At 36.0% G+C, this 17017-nt stretch overlaps 2 protein-coding genes and 1 long non-coding RNA gene across 4 annotated transcripts; 2 read left to right on the top strand and 1 right to left on the bottom strand.

Annotated features, from left to right (window-relative positions):
* Nucleotides 1-1227: 1227 nt before the first annotated feature.
* On the top strand, nucleotides 1228-2339 carry LOC306858255. Its single transcript, XR_013783202.1, has 3 exons — nucleotides 1228-1583; nucleotides 2062-2190; nucleotides 2261-2339. It is a non-coding gene; the product is annotated as an uncharacterized lncRNA (long non-coding RNA).
* A 2030-nt stretch (nucleotides 2340-4369) lies between these two features.
* Nucleotides 4370-9636, top strand: LOC306858253 (uncharacterized protein). 2 transcript variants are annotated; one of them, XR_013783201.1, is made up of 8 exons: nucleotides 4370-4537; nucleotides 4629-4746; nucleotides 5496-5635; nucleotides 5834-5906; nucleotides 6866-7154; nucleotides 7322-7448; nucleotides 8930-9075; nucleotides 9237-9636. XR_013783201.1 is itself a non-coding variant. In XM_079398689.1 (6 exons), the coding sequence occupies exons 1-6, from the start codon at nucleotides 4491-4493 to the stop codon at nucleotides 7336-7338; spliced, it is 684 nt and encodes a 227-aa protein (XP_079254815.1). In that variant the 5' UTR covers nucleotides 4370-4490; the 3' UTR covers nucleotides 7339-7490. The 2 variants fall into 2 exon arrangements, 1 of the variants encoding a protein (XP_079254815.1); XM_079398689.1 differs by lacking the exons at nucleotides 8930-9075; nucleotides 9237-9636 and having other exon boundaries at nucleotides 7322-7490.
* On the bottom strand, nucleotides 8361-16466 carry LOC306858254 (ADP-ribosylation factor-like protein 1). Its single transcript, XM_079398690.1, has 6 exons — nucleotides 16346-16466; nucleotides 15878-16015; nucleotides 15713-15794; nucleotides 15522-15633; nucleotides 10087-10265; nucleotides 8361-10001 (listed from the first exon to the last, which is right to left on the bottom strand). Exons 1-6 carry the CDS (start codon nucleotides 16347-16349, stop codon nucleotides 9971-9973), a joined length of 546 nt encoding a protein of 181 aa, XP_079254816.1. The 5' UTR covers nucleotides 16350-16466; the 3' UTR covers nucleotides 8361-9970.
* Between the last annotated feature and the right edge of the window lie 551 nt (nucleotides 16467-17017).

The following is a 17017-nucleotide window of genomic DNA, read 5'->3' as shown; positions in this document are numbered from 1 at the left end:
ACTGTGATTGTTCCTGGAGCTGCATGCTTGTCATCATCCCACCCCTATCACATTCATTCCTCCTTACTTATACTGCAGTTAGAATGCGCTGTTTCCCCCCCAGTTATCAGATAATGTGTTTATTCTTGTGTGTGAGATACACATAGATAATTCACTCCCTATTAATAACAAAAGCTGCATAATGTTATTAACCTCCCAATATTACTAATCTTTTTTTGGGTCTATTTATAGGTTCATTTAATACAATACGGCTTTATTAGTACTAGAGAAAAAATGGGAGATAATGTTTAGCATAAAATAAATTAGATTATGAATAATAAGTTAGTAAATGTGAAAGAAAATAACATGAAATGTTAAATTCAACTCTCATGAATAACCTCAACAAACCATTGACCAAAAATACGAATATATCTGTACAACACATTGATAATGTTTAGACATGAATATAATTTTAAATAAACAGAACATTTTGAATATTTTATCATATATAATTACATTATATTTTCATATTTCTATATGTGTAACTGTAATGAATTACCTTAACAAACCATTAACCAAAAAAAGTCTATACAACACATTAATAGTGTGTAGAACAAATGTAATTAAAAATAAATGGAATGTTTTGCAATGTTTATCTTATAATTTATTATATTTTTATATTTCTATATGTGACCCTGGAGCACAAAACCAGTCTTAAGTCGCTGGGGTATATTTATAGCAATATCCAAAAATACATTGTATGGGTCAAAATGATAGATTTTTCTTTTATGCCAAAAATCATTAGGATATTAAGTATAGATCATGTTCCATGAAGATATTTTGTAAATTTTCTACTGTAAATATATCAAAAATAAATGTTTGATTAGTAATATGCATTGCTATAAACTCCATTTGCACCACTTTAAATGTGATTTTCTTAATATTTTGATAATAAGTAAGAAGCTAAACTTTAAGTATCGCTCAAATAAGATATAGGCCTGGTTTCACAGACAGAGTTTAGACTAAACCAGGATTAGGTCATAGTTCAATTAGGTCTAATCCTGGTTTAGTGTGCATCTTGAGACAAAACAAAGGCATTGATATATTTTTAGATCAGTTAGTACAAGTTTAGCCTTGTCTGTGAAACCGGGGGATAATCTTTCCAAACGCTTTTCCGAATGAAGAATGAAGAAGACTTTTATTTTGAAAAACAGTAAAACGCCACTCTACCCATAATGCGTCATTCAAGATGGTGGCCTCCTGATACGGCATGTGTATCAACAATTTCAAGCCAATGATAACGTATCTTTTAAATCACGGGATATACATAATTTCTGTATTAGGTGCTGTGTTAATACAACAAAATGAAGCTTAAATCCAAGCCCCCGTCTCATAAATCAGAAACCACTTAAACCGCAAGTGTAAGTTTACACAGCAACGCATGCTGGAAACTGCTGCTCGTGCATCTGACAACGCTGAGATACAACTATTTGAAAATCTGGAATCTGAGGGTGCAAAAAAATCAAAATATTGAGAAAATCACCTTTAAATCTGTCCAAATGAAGTCCTTAGCAATCAAAAAATTAAGCTTTTATATATTTACGGTAAGAAATTTACAAAATATCTTCATGGAACATAATCTATACTTAATATCCTAATGATTTATTAGGTTTTAGAAAAATCTATCAATTTGACCCATACAATGTATTTTTGGCTATTGCTACAAATATACCCGACTGACTTAAGACTGGTTTTGTGGTCCAGGGTCACATATAACATAAAAACATAAACTTCTTTTATTTAAGCTAGTTGCCAAAAACGGTTCTTATATTCATATAGTTTAACTTAAGGCACTAAAATAACTACAACTGAAATGATAATAAATACATACGTAAAAATAAATAAATAAATGTAAAAAAATATATAATAAAATTTGCCAAAAAAAAATCCCACAAAAAACCCAACAATTACTAAAATATATATATTTTTTTTTTTAATGTATAAAAGCTCTTAATAGTATTTCAGTGCTACTAAAATAACAGGTTACTCTGCCATATGTTAATTTAATCTTCTGTTCTACAGAGAAGTGATTTCAAGAGGTGTCAAGCAAGAGTCAGTCATTCAACATGCTGGTGTTTCACCAAAACGCTATCGTGGAGAGTTTGAAGACCTACCTGTCAGTGAAGAACAACATGTGCAGACTCTTCTAGAGTGAGTTCTCAGTCTTTTCTTTGTAATAAACAGGTAGATGATATTATGTTAACCTCACTATTAATTTTAGTCTTGTAGTTCAGCTGGCTCGTGATCTCCAGATGGACTTTTACCCTCACTTCAGCGACTTCTTCATCATCATCACGTCTATACTGGAAACACAAGACACCGTGGTGTTGGAATGGGCCTTCACGAGTCTGTCGTACCTGTACAAATACCTGTGGAGGATGATGGTGAAGGATATGGACAAGATATACAGGTGAGAAGTACCAGATAATATGAGTTAAGCAAAAATAAACCCTAGCAGATTATATTCTAGTTTAAATTGTTTTCTGTCAGACCTTTGAACCTCAAAAGGATATGGAAGCTTATTTCCGCCATGGAATAAAAAGAGAACAATCGTGACACTTTTTAATCTCTCAGTTGCACATTTATATCTCACAATTCAGACTTTTTCTCTCAGAATTGCATGTTTTTGTTTCACAATTACGAGTTATAAACTGGAGTTTATATCTTGAAATTCAGATTTTCTTGTTTACACCACAGAATAACAAAAAATTAAAAAGGTAATTGTAATATATTTATTTTTCTTGTAATTGCAAGTTTATTTCTCACAGTTCAGACTTATCAAAATTCTGAGATTCTAGCTCACAATTCTGATTTTTATCTCACAATTCTGTGTTTGTCTCTTAATTCTGAGTTCATATCTCACAATTATGCCTTTTTTCCTCATATTTGGAAGAAAAATAGGCAAACTTGTGAGATAAAGTCACAATATGCAAATAAGCTTTCATGAAAGTTGTTTACATTCTCGGTCATAATTTGTAGAATTATAATAATATAATTTCTCACTCTTTTGCTTTTCCAATCCAGTCTTTACAGTAAACTTCTGGCGCACAAGAAGGAACACATCCGCAACTTTGCTGCTGAGAGCTTCTCTTTTTTGATGAGAAAGGTGCTGAATTACCTTGGGATTCAGTAAAAGAAGCTCTGGATCACATGGCTGAGTCTTCAGCCAACTATGTTGACAAAGAACACCTGCTGGTCTTGTGGAACGCATTACAAGTAAGAAAACGTTTTTTCGTATCTCAAAATGAAGTTTGTCTGACAATCTGTATAATGTTGACTTTGTTATCATTATTAATGTGTTATGCAGTATTTAAGTGATTGTACCCATCCTAGATGCTGATTGGTCGCTGTTTCAGTCATGATAAAATATATGCCATAGTAACATATAGATGATACATTGGGCAGGTAGATTAATTGACATTTTTTGATTAATAATTGCAAATTATATGCAAAGAAATAGATCAAATTAAATAAATACTTATTTGCATAATGTTTATTTATATGCATGTAAAATTAACTTTTTATATGAATTAAAATCTAATCTAAATAAATCTTTATCGATTACATTTTAGTTATATGTAAGTACATGTGATTATATTGTACATAATTAAAGTAAAATAATTTATATAGATGTATAGTTAGATTTTAATTATATTAAAATATTTTATTTTTTTTGTTTATTCATTTATCGTGGTTTGCAGGTCTCTCTAAAAGAAGTTCTTGGAAAGTTAGAGACAAGCAATGCTGATCAAGCTAATGAGCACCTGGAGAGGATTCTGTACATCTACCACATGCTTGTGGAGCATCACAAAGGAGCAAAGATCACAAAACCACAGTCTGTTTGTGAGGTGTGTTTGTGTGCGTTTCTGTAGCACTCGAAGCTTATGTTCTCATTGAGTTCTCTTGCATCTCTGATATCTGTTTCCCCTTTTTTTGTAATATTTAGACACTTCTTCAGCTATCTCAGGCACCAGGACTGTCCTACTCCTGCCACAGGCTGCTTTTACAAGTAGTCTCTGCTCTATTGATGGTGGAGAATCTGTCATTACCTGCCAGCAGCATCCAGGAACTAGTGAAAAAGGTTTGTTTATTGTGCATCTATACATTTTTCCATCTGATTTCTTGTTGACCTCATGTCCTCTCTGGTCCCCCACGCAGGTCTTCAATAGCAGAATGGACAGAGACCTCATATTATCATTTACCAAAGAGATGTTTGACATGAAACGGTTTGAGCAGGTCAGTATAAACCCTCATCAGCAGGATTACATCCTTCAAGATCAACGTCCAACACTTTTAATGCTCCTGTGTGTTTCTCTAGTTGCTCTTACCCAGTTTGCTGCAGTATCTGGAGCAGCTCTTCTGCATGGAGGACTCTATAAACCGACAGCTGGCTCTGGAGCTGCTGGTTGGTCTGATTTTGTCTAAAGCTCCACCCCCCCACTGACGGCTCCATGGCTTTTGAGAAGTACCCATTGATCTTCACTGGACAGACTGTCAGGTAAGAGCTGGGCTTTTGTTTGGAAAAACTACTCAAAGAAACAAATTATACTTCATAGATGAATACACATAAATTCCAAATTCTGATTTAGGTCAACTGGACCTGAAAGAGACCAGGCAGTCTCTGTTCCCCAGCAGATTCTTTCTCTCATAGACATCCCTGACGATCAGCCGATCTCTGATCTTTCCCATCCCTGGGCTGCACTTAAGGTAAAGACTTAATTGCCCAAAATCATTTGGGTTGAAGACTCACAGTTGATTTCATCAGGGTTTGGTGTTAGCTTGTTCTGCAGTGAATCAATAACAAAAAAATTAAATACTACTAATAATAGATGACACAGACAAGTATTATGTGTTTATACAATGATTCTGCAGGTGCTAAAAAGGTTTAATTTGCCCTTATACAAATTAAGGCCTCAAAAAGGTCTTAAATCAGAGCAGAAAGTCTTACATGCATAAAATCATGGTATTAAATGTTGCAATACTAAAACAAACTTCCTCAGTATTTTTGTTTTGTTTTCCAATATGCATATCTAAACATCCTTAAATCAAGATGCATTTACTTCAGATGCAAAATAAGAAATCTTGCTTTCTGGAAATGTCACAATAAGCGAGTAAAACAAGAATAAAACTGTCAATGGGGTATAAAAACTTGTTTTCCACCTTGAATTAAGTAGATATTTCTGAGCCCCTTGGCAGATATATGTTTTTGGTTTAATCATAAACTCACTTTAGATATTTGCACTGGAAAGCAAGACAGAAATAATAAGGAAGAGCATCACTTTGATGCAGTTTTCACATATTGACACATTATGGTCCCTTTAATTTTCTTTGCTTGGTCTTAAAAAGTTCTTAAATTTTCCTTTATAAAACCTGCAGAAACCATGTTGTGACCCCACAAGTGCTTGCTCGTGGATGTTTAGCATCAACTAATTGTACACCAATATTCATTCCTGCAGGTTAAACGAGATGACGAACACAAGATGGTGAAGTCTAAGGAGGTGAAAGATGAAGAAGAGGTCAGAGTGCCTATTGAATTCGCCGTGGTTCAGCTCATGAAGTCTCTGCCAAAGGAGGTCATGGAGGCCAACTTGCCAGGGTATATTTGCTCATTTTCTTAATATAAGTGTCTGTTTGCGTTTGGAAAAGATTGATGATCAGTTGTGCTGCAAATATTCCAGCTTTTCTTTAGTGTTCATCAGTGCAGAAATTGGGTAAATGATGCAATATTTTCAGTTAATGCTACCTCTGATCAGAACGTGAAGTTATGCTCAGTTTGATGTTTATATATATGCAGCATCTTCCTGAAAGTGTGTGTCCACCTGAGGAGCCGTTTCCAGGGGATCCGTGATGTCACTCGAAACACTCTGGTGAAGATCATAGAAACGCTTGGGCATCGATATCTTCATTATCTGCTCAGCGAGATGCAGTCGGTCTTAGTGAAGGGGTATCAGGTAAAGTATAGTCTTTATTAGCGCACGAGTGTATGATGCAAGCAAAGAGTATTTGGTAAATGATAAGTGTCACTGATGAATATGGTTGAACAGTAGAACATTTTAAATTCTAGTGCAAAACACAATAGTAATGTAATCTTTGGATATGTGATGTTGGTTTCATACAGTTTGAAAATATATTTATTTACCATTTTGTATACATTGTGCATTAGGAAAAAAAAGAAATTCCTCTAAATCTTTAAAAACATTTTAAATACACTTGAGAGTGCATATTTTAATCATTATTTTCTAAAAGGTTTTTGAAAATATTTGTATTGATAAAATTTTATACATTTAGAAATGTATTATATGTCTTTTTATGTAAACCTCTTATATAGTTTTATTTTTGATTAATTAAACCTGGCTTTCGTCATTAATATAGCATAGAAGCTGGCATGGCATTAAAAAATTTCAAAATTAATTTCTATTGAGGTTAATTGATTTCGCATGATTGAACTTGTTATAAAAAGGTTAAATATCTATTTTAAAAATTCTTAATTTTTTCCCCCAGAAAATAATAATATTAATGTTAATTTTAATAAAATGTAATATTTAAAAACAAAACAGCATGACATTTCATTAAAAAAAAAAAAAGATTATGTAATTGCTATACTTACGACAAAGAATTTCAGCCTGCAAAGTAAAATTTATATGCAAACTTAATATGTAAAACATATCAAAATGAATTTGAATTTAGAAATCAATGCTGCTCATAGAAGATTTATGTCTTTGTCTGTTTTAATTGCTTTTGTAATGTCTTCTTGAATAACTTAAAAGACTTGGACCAAATAAAACAAGCATCATGTCTTTGACCCGTGTCTAATTTGTCTCTTCAGGTCCATGTTTATCAGGTGGTGAAGAACTTACTTTATGTGGCCAAAGTGATCTACCTCATCTCACCAGAGTCTGATACCGTGAATCCAGCTGAAGAACAGGAGGGTGAGGAGAAAGAAACAACGGATAACATGGAGGAGAACGAAGGGGAGGAAGGGGAGGAAGAAAAGAAGCAGGAGCTTGAGGAGCAACAGAATGAGAACAGGCCTCCGTCTCTCCTCTGGGTGATGAAGAAGCTTTCGTTACTGGCCAAAAGAGGAAGCAGCAGACACACCGAAAGTGCCTTTGAAGGTGGGCGTTAAATCAGTCTTTCTGTTTCGACTTGACTTCTCTGAATGATACAGATGGATCGCTGGTAGGAACGTCCTCTGTTTTGAGGATCTCCAGCTCAGGGATGTGAGTTAAGCAATTGTTTGCAAAGCTAAACTATTTATTTCTGTTACTGTTTTCTTTTTTAGAGAACTTGTGTTTTTAAGTTCTTGGGAGCCATAGCTGTGGATCTCGGAAAAGACCAACTTGGACCGTATCTGACCACTATCATCGCTCCTCTCTACAGAGAGCTGGACAGCACATATGCAGACCAAGGTCAGGCCACACCTTCCTTACAGTATAAACAGAAAAACCCTACATGGAAAGAAGGTTTTTTTCACCTGGGGGAAAAAAAACAACAATGATGCACAATTAGGAAAAAACAATTCAACTAATACCTTGACTAGACAAATGTATTTCAGTAAAAACAAAAAAAAAAACAAAAATTTTTTTTATTTAGAAACAATGAAAAATTTGATGCAGTCGCTTACATGAAATTTTGATCTTTATGTCAGAATTATAGCTTAGAACTGCCATATATGCGACTGCATCAAATTTTTCATTGTTTCTAAATAAAAAAAATTTTTGTTTTTTTTTTGTTTTTACTGAAATACATTTGTAAAAACAAATATATATATATATATATATATATATATATATATATATATATATATACACTATATATACACACTATATATATATATATATATATATATATATATATATATGATGTGATATTTCAGTTTTTCTTTTTTTATAAATCTCCAAAAATGTCAACAATTCTTTGTTTTTCTGTCAATATGGGGTGCTGTGTGTACATTGAGGAAAAAAAATGAACTTAAATGATTTTAGCAAATGGCTGCAATATAACGAGTGAAAAATTTAAGGGGGTCTGAATACTTTCCGTACCCACTGTGTGTATATATATAAAATATATTAACAACCTTAAAATATATATTTATTTATTATTTTAGGTTGTTGATGCACAGTATAACTTTATAACTTTGATTTAATCTATAACCTTATGTCATATTTGATACATAAACCTGTAAGGCCTCTAAATGATCAAAACTTGAAAAACCTGCTGTGCACAATATACTACAGGTCTTCTCTCATTTGATTGATAGTGAATACTTGTCAGCAATCAAAAGGCCTTGTAGCATATCTGTAGAAACATCCACCGTCTTTCTGTTGTGAAATCTTTACTGATTTTAATGAAGTAAACCTATTAACAACTTATATATTGTTAACATTTACAGGACTAGAACAACTTGGGTTTATTTGATTATAAAATGTTTTTTTTTTTTTTTTTTTTAGAAAAATCATGTTAAAGTATAGAGCTTTGATCCTAAATCTATGCATTTAAATATTATGTTGCTAAGACATTATTCTTTAGCTCTAAGCTATAATTCTGACATAAAGATCAAAATTTCATCTTATATGTTGCCCATGTAAGTCAGCGACTGCATCAAATTTCTCATTGTTTCTAAATAAAATAAAATAAAATTGAGGTGTTTTTCTTTCTGGAGTGTGAGCTCGGTATTCTCACTATATCATACAATATGTACCATAAAAGTCAAACAAGATACTGACTTATTTCATGTGTTTTTACAGGGTTAAGCCACTTTAAATTCCATGTAGCAAAAACGCTGACATTTTTTAAAGTAAATTAGAAAGTCACAACTAAATGCATATTATTCCCAACAATTGACAATGTGGCTGAAACTGACATTTGATTGATCTTTGTCTGGTTTCAGACCCCACGCTAAAGAATCTGGCTCAGGAGTTGATCGAGTTGTTGAAGAAGCTGGTCGGTCTGAAGCGATTCTCTCTGGCTTTCGCAGCAGTGCAGAAAGAAGCCGCTCAGAGACGAGCTTCACGCAAGAAAGCCAAAGCCATGCAGGTAAGACATGTTTCGAAATGCTGCTCAAATCCAGCTGCTTAAGTGTGTAATTTGTTCTAGTCTTCAGAGACAACAATAAATAAACCATTTGTTTGTTAATTTCCAGGTTATAACAAGTAAAAATGAAATAAACCATGCATTCTATTTTTGTCCCTTGACAGGCTGTTGTGAACCCTGACACTGCTGCCAGAAAGAAGGTTAAGAAGCAGTTAAAGAAAAACGAGGCCAAAAAGCGGAAAATCGCATTTGTGCGTACAGGACATAAAGCAAAGAAACAAAGGCACATCACTGAAAGACTTGGCTATAATCAGCTGATTCATTTGCTGCTGTTTAATGTGTCTTTGCTAAATAATACATTGCCAAATGTGTACATGACAGTTGAGAGGGTCTGTCTGTATCAGTATATGGATTTTTGCAACTTGTGCAAAAACAGCCCAGCCATTGTTTGATGTTACGCATGATGCAATACGTGTCGACTGCATATTTATTTCTCAGCCCTAACGCAGGAGTGCACGCCCCTGTACACGTGCAAATATAAATATGCCATTACAAATCTAAAGCATACAAATGACAGTCAGTCTTAAATATCTACCCACATAATATCAAACCGAGCTTCAGTGATTATTCCAAAACAGGCTAAATTTAAAAAGCAAACACACCGGAAATTACAAATGTAGTGGATACGATTTACCAAAAACAAGCATCAGTAGAGACGAGAAGCAAAAAGGGGAGTTCATTCGTGGAGAGTCCATTCAACGCCGCTCAACATTTCTGTACTAAATGGGAAAAGAGGACGGTCTTCACACAATAGGAAGAACGCAGTCACTGGTCCAAAGGACGCCCAATAAGAAGTCTCTGAAGTTCCTATTTACAAGATGTTTCTGCGCCTTTACATTTACTGCCGGCTCTTCAGTGACTCGACCAACCTGAAATGTGGAAGAACAGAGGAGGTATTAGTAAATACAATGCAAAGACTTTGTATTTAAACTCTCAACAAAGTCAAACTCTTACCATTCCATTGCCTCATCCAGGCCTGTGCCTTTAGTAGCAGACGTCTTGAAGATCTGCCACTTCCTATCTTTGAGCGCAGGTAAACCGAGAGAGTTAGCCACTTCGGTAGGCGTCATGGCCTGTTCCATGTCCTGCTTGTTTGCAAACACCACCAGAATGGCTTTCTTCAGCTCCTCCTCCTGAAAAACAAGACAGATGACTTTACTCTTTAAAATACAAGTACATTATTGGCATCTTTGGTTCCATGAAGAGCCTTTAGCACTCATTCCACAAAGGCACTTGAAACTATGAGGCGCCACGTAGGATTTAAATCAAACTTCGCTTATCAATACATACATAACACACGTGCATATACACCTATAAATTACTCGCATATACATGTATACTATTGGATGTTCAAAATACATATATGAAATACACGTGCACACTAATATGAAATCCATACCAATACATATGTTAGTAATGAATGCATATACACTTGTGAATAACTTGCATATACATATAAACTTCCATGCATGTACACCTATAAACACTCGCACATACATATAAACTCAATGTGCGCGCACACACCCATAAAACACTCGCGCATACATATAAACTCGATGTGCGCGCACACACCCATAAAACACTCGCGCATACATATAAACTCGATGTGCCTGCACACACCCATAAAACACTCGCGCATACATATAAACTCGATGTGCGCGCACACACCCATAAAACACTCGCGCATACATATAAACTCGATGTGCGCGCACACACACCCATAAAACACTCGCGCATACATATAAACTCGATGTGCGCGCACACACCCATAAAACACTCGCGCATACATATAAACTGGATGTGCGTGCACACACCCACAAAACACTCGCGCATACATATAAACTTCCATGCATGTACACCTATAAACACTCGCACATACAAACTCGATGTGCGCGCACACACCCATAAAACACTCACGCATACATATAAACTCGATGTGCGCGCACACACCCATAAAACACTCGCGCATACATATAAACTCGATGTGCGCGCACACACCCATAAAACACTCGCGCATACATATAAACTCGATGTGCGCGCACACACCCATAAAACACTCGCGCATACATATAAACTCGATGTGCGCGCACACACCCATAAAACACTCGTGCATACATATAAACTCGATGTGCGCGCACACACCCATAAAACACTCGCGCATACATATAAACTGGATGTGCGCGCACACACCCATAAAACACTCGCGCATACATATAAACTCGATGTGCTTGCACACACCCATAAAACACTCGCACATACATATAAACTTCCATGCATGCATGTACACCTATAAACACTCGCACATACATATAAACTCGATGTGCGCGCACACACCCATAAAACACTCGCGCATACATATAAACTGGATGTGCGCGCACACACCCATAAAACACTCGCGCATACATATAAACTCGATGTGCGCGCACACACCCATAAAACACTCGCACATACATATAAACTTCCATGCATGTACACCTATAAACACTCACACATACAAACTCGATGTGCGCGCACACCCATAAAACACTCGCGCATACATATAAACTCGATGTGCGCGCACACACCCATAAAACACTCGCGCATACATATAAACTCGATGTGCCTGCACACACCCATAAAACACTCGCGCATACATATAAACTCGATGTGCGCGCACACACCCATAAAACACTCGCGCATACATATAAACTCGATGTGCCTGCACACACCCATAAAACACTCGCGCATACATATAAACTCGATGTGCGCGCACACACCCATAAAACACTCGCACATACATATAATCTTCCATGCATGTACACCTACAAACACTCGCACATACATATAAACTTCCATGCATGTACACCTATAAACACTCGCACATACAAACTCAATGTGCGCGCACACACCCATAAAACACTCGCGCATACATATAAACTCGATGTGCGCGCACACACCCATAAAACACTCGCGCATACATATAAACTCGATGTGCGCGCACACACCCATAAAACACTCGCGCATACATATAAACTGGATGTGCGTGCACACACCCACAAAACACTCGCGCATACATATAAACTTCCATGCATGTACACCTATAAACACTCGCACATACAAACTCGATGTGCGCGCACACACCCATAAAACACTCACGCATACATATAAACTCGATGTGCGCGCACACACCCATAAAACACTCGCGCATACATATAAACTCGATGTGCGCGCACACACCCATAAAACACTCGCGCATACATATAAACTCGATGTGCGCGCACACACCCATAAAACACTCACGCATACATATAAACTCGATGTGCGCGCACACACCCATAAAACACTCGCGCATACATATAAACTCGATGTGCTTGCACACACCCATAAAACACTCGCACATACATATAAACTTCCATGCATGCATGTACACCTATAAACACTCGCACATACATATAAACTCGATGTGCGCGCACACACCCATAAAACACTCGCGCATACATATAAACTCGATGTGCGCGCACACACCCATAAAACACTCGCACATACATATAAACTTCCATGCATGCATGTACACCTATAAACACTCGCACATACATATAAACTCGATGTGCGCGCACACACCCATAAAACACTCGCGCATACATATAAACTCGATGTGCGCGCACACACCCATAAAACACTCACGCATACATATAAACTCGATGTGCGCGCACACACCCATAAAACACTCGCGCATACATATAAACTCCATGTGCGGGCACACACCCATAAAACACTCGCGCATACATATAAACTAGATGTGCGCGCACACACCCATAAAACACTCGCGCATACATATAAACTAGATGTGCGCGCACACACCCATAAAACACTCGCGCATACATATAAACTCGATGTGCGCGCACACACCCACAAAACACTCGCGCATACATATAAAGTCGATGTGCGCGCACACACCCATAAAACACTCGCACATACATATAAACTTCCATGCATGTACACCTACAAACACTCGCACATACATACAAACTCGATGTGCGCGCACACACCCATAAAACACTCGCGCATACATACAAAAATAAAACGGATGCATGCTTTAGTTGTGTATATGTAGTGTATAGTATGATTTATTAATAATGTGTTTGAATTTGGCGGTTTTGGGGGAAAAAAATAGTGGTTGCATATTGACATGAAAAACTATTTAAAAACCTGTATTAGCAGTAAATTTAAACTGAAGAACGTTTTAAAGCGCTATATGTGGTTGATGGTTAAGGGACCGTCTGACAATTCCACCAACTGGGTTAAAACGTGCGATGTATTTTTAAATAAAATTACTTTTAAAATAACACATTGTCAAACTGTAAAGCTTATATTGCATATATAGTGATTTACAGTGAGTTTTTTGTCAACACAATTATTTAAATAATAAATGTAGCCTCAGTCCAATTGTTCATGTGAACTTCTTGTGTACTTTACATACAGTAAGGGAAATATTAGAAGTATTGTCTAAGACATATATTCAGTCAGTTTGCCTACTAGGCAAATCTCCAGATGCAGGCACATTTTAAAACACTGTGGCTCAATGCATTAAAACAGTGTTTTTAAAAAACATACAAACGCAATAAACAATAAACCATGCTATACTGTACATAGTTTGATTTTATTAATAATGTGTATATGAGCGTCGGAACCATTGTATGTGGGTGGGACAGGACCAACCCACTTTTGAAGACCAATGATATTAGACCCACCCACTTTTACCATCTCTAATTCAGTGAATATGTCTGAGCACTTTTCAGAGCGCCGTCAGTCAAATCCATTCCACATGACATGAAGAATGTCCTAATAAATTAAACTTCATTTAGCTACAGCCTTGAATTCCACACTGCTGCTTCCTCCAATCTATTGCACTTAGCTCATTCAGAGTTTAATGAATATAATATTCATATAAATGAAACTCCATTCTGTGTTTTCACTAGTTACTCGCTCCTGCTGCACTCCCGAGACACAGCAAAGTAAAGCATCTGAGCGCACCTGCTGCTCAGATACACCTAATCCTACCCGATACTTTATTTAAAGTTTTCGATTATTTTATTGTAATAAGAGATGTGAAAAAGGAGAAGAATGTTTTCAGCCAAAGGCGGACGCGAAGTCGGGTCTCTCGCGTCAAAAACACTGTGGTCCACGCTTTACCTCTTACGCCACTGGAAATGTGTATAGCAGTGTTTAGTAATGTTTTGACATTAATGGGCAGAGGTAAATAACCCATGCCAACAAGCTATGCCCATTACAACTTTGTGTAAATAGACACTCCGTTAATTAAAAGGCACCAGACTATAGAAAATATACTCCTCTATTATTTATTTTTTTCCAGGGGGAGGACCCATATTATTTTGCTTCCGACGCCCATAAACTAACGCATTAAGCCAGGTTAAGTGTATTCCTTACGGGAGGAAAACGCTTTACGTGTAATTAAATGCGTTACATTCTTTTTCTGGACTCATCTGCTTGTCTATACATCGTATGCTTTATTAATAATGTTTTTATTGAGTTTGGTCTTTTAAAAACACTGTTTTCATGCATTAAGCCACGTTAATCATTTTCAAATGTCCCGCCGGAAGTACCGCTGCTTCCTTTTACACTGAAATGCCTTCCTTTTACACTGAAAATTTCACGCACATCCATATATGAAATCACTCGCATATACATATATACACAACTAAAGCATGCATCCACGTTTTATTTTGTATGTATGCGCGAGTGTTTTATGGGTGTTTGCGCGCACATCGAGTTTATATGTATGTGTGAGTGTTTATAGGTGTACATGCATGGACATTTATATGCATGTGCGAGTGTTTATAGGTGTACATGCATGGACGTTTATATGCATGTGCGAGTGTTTATAGGTGTACATGCATGGAAGTTTATATGCATGTGCGAGTGTTTATAGGTGTACATGCATGGAAGTTTATATGCATGTGCGAGTGTTTATAGGTGTACATGCATGGAAGTTTATATGTATGTGCGAGTGTTTATAGGTGTACATGCATGCATGGAAGTTTATATGTATGTGCGAGTGTTTATAGGTGTACATGCATGCATGGAAGTTTATATGTATGTGCGAGTGTTTGTAGGTGTATATGCATGGAAGTTTATATGTATATGCAAGTTATTCACAAGTGTATATGCATTCATTACTAACATAATATGTATTGGTATGGATTTCATATTAGTGTGCACGTGTATTTCATATATGTATTTTGAACATCCAATAGTATACATGTATATGCGAGTAATTTATAGGTGTATATGCACGTGTGTTATGTATTGATAAGCGAAGTTTGATTTAAATCCTACGTGGCGCCTCATATGAAACAGCATAACAATAGAAAGTTACACAACAGACCTACCTCCAACATGGCCACCAGCTCAGATTTGGAGATGCCCATCCGGTCACGGTCACTGCTGTCCACCACGTAAATCACTGCATCTGTGTTGGAGTAATAACACCGCCAGTACGGCCTGTGGAGGATACAGTTTAGATCTTTAGCTTCATCTTTTCTTTCTTAATAGAATACAAAGCAAAATGAAAACGTCTTGCCTGATGCTCGTCTGTCCACCGAGGTCCCACACTTGAAACTTTAAGTTCTTGTATGTCACAGTTTCCACGTTAAAACCAATTGCTGTGTTAAAAAAAAAATAGCAAATTAGCCCACAATACATCTCATGTATAAAGCTGTGTACATAAATCATCAAAAACACGCACTAGGAATTGTGGTCACCACTTCTCCCACTTGAAGTCTGTACAATATGGTGGTTTTTCCAGCTCCATCCAAACCTAAAATGAGGATTCTCATCTCTCTGTTGCCAAACAGGCCCGAGAAGAGGCTGGAAAAGAACCCCCCTGTAAAAACAATACAATTATATGAAACCATTGAACAGATGGTGAACTTATGCCATTTTAGAATCAAACTACATGTGTGTCCCTTATAGAAATTACACCCAAACACAATCGAATAAAACACTATAATCATTATGAAGAGAGTCAGACATGTATCTTTTCAATAGCATGAGTTCTTCTGTTGTCTGCTATGCTAACAAACAAACTAGCGTCACCAGGAGAACCAATGTGGTGAACAAACTTCCCTTTGGAAGCAAACAGAGAAGCGTTCGCTTTTTAAAACGAACTGTCCTTTATATTCAACAAAATCTATTTGAATTCACGCAGACCTACCCATTCTGGATGAAATACTTTAGTAGCGCTGTCTCTCTGATGGCAGATCCGTGGAAACACGTCCGTGCTCGAGCTGCTGAATGACGTGTCACACTGTCGATCCACCGCGCGCACATTCGACACTCTTCTAAGCGAATCTGCTGCTGTCTTTCAATACTTCAAACATCTTGAGTTTTCATTATTATTATCAACAATATCAGAAAGATAAACATAAACATTAGAACATGTGGGGGATACCATCAAAATAAAATTAAAATATAATTAAGTAAAATAAAAATTGTTTACGTAATATATGTGTGTGCTGTGTATATTAATTACACACACATGCATGTATATTTATTTCAGAAAAATATGAATGTTTGTATATTAAATATATTTATATATAATATAAATTATATGAATATAAATATATGTAAATATTTTAAATATACTGTATGTGTGTGTTTATATATACATAATAAATAAATACACATTACACAGATATATATTATGTAAACAAAAACTTTTATTTTGGATGCGATTAAATATTTGACAGCACTAAAAAATATATATATATAAAAAATAATAATCATAACCATATGAATGTGGAATTTTCCCATCATACAAATAAAGTCCCAAAAGCTCCCTATTGTCAGGAACAACAGCACTAGTTTATTAATGAGTTATTAAAAT

The sequence above is a fragment of the Barbus barbus genome, assembly GCF_936440315.1.
Source record: "Barbus barbus genome assembly, chromosome: 39".
In the NCBI taxonomy this organism is placed as follows: domain Eukaryota; kingdom Metazoa; phylum Chordata; class Actinopteri; order Cypriniformes; family Cyprinidae; genus Barbus; species Barbus barbus.
Note: the sequence above shows the minus strand (reverse complement) of the source record. Positions and strands in the feature narration are given on the sequence as shown.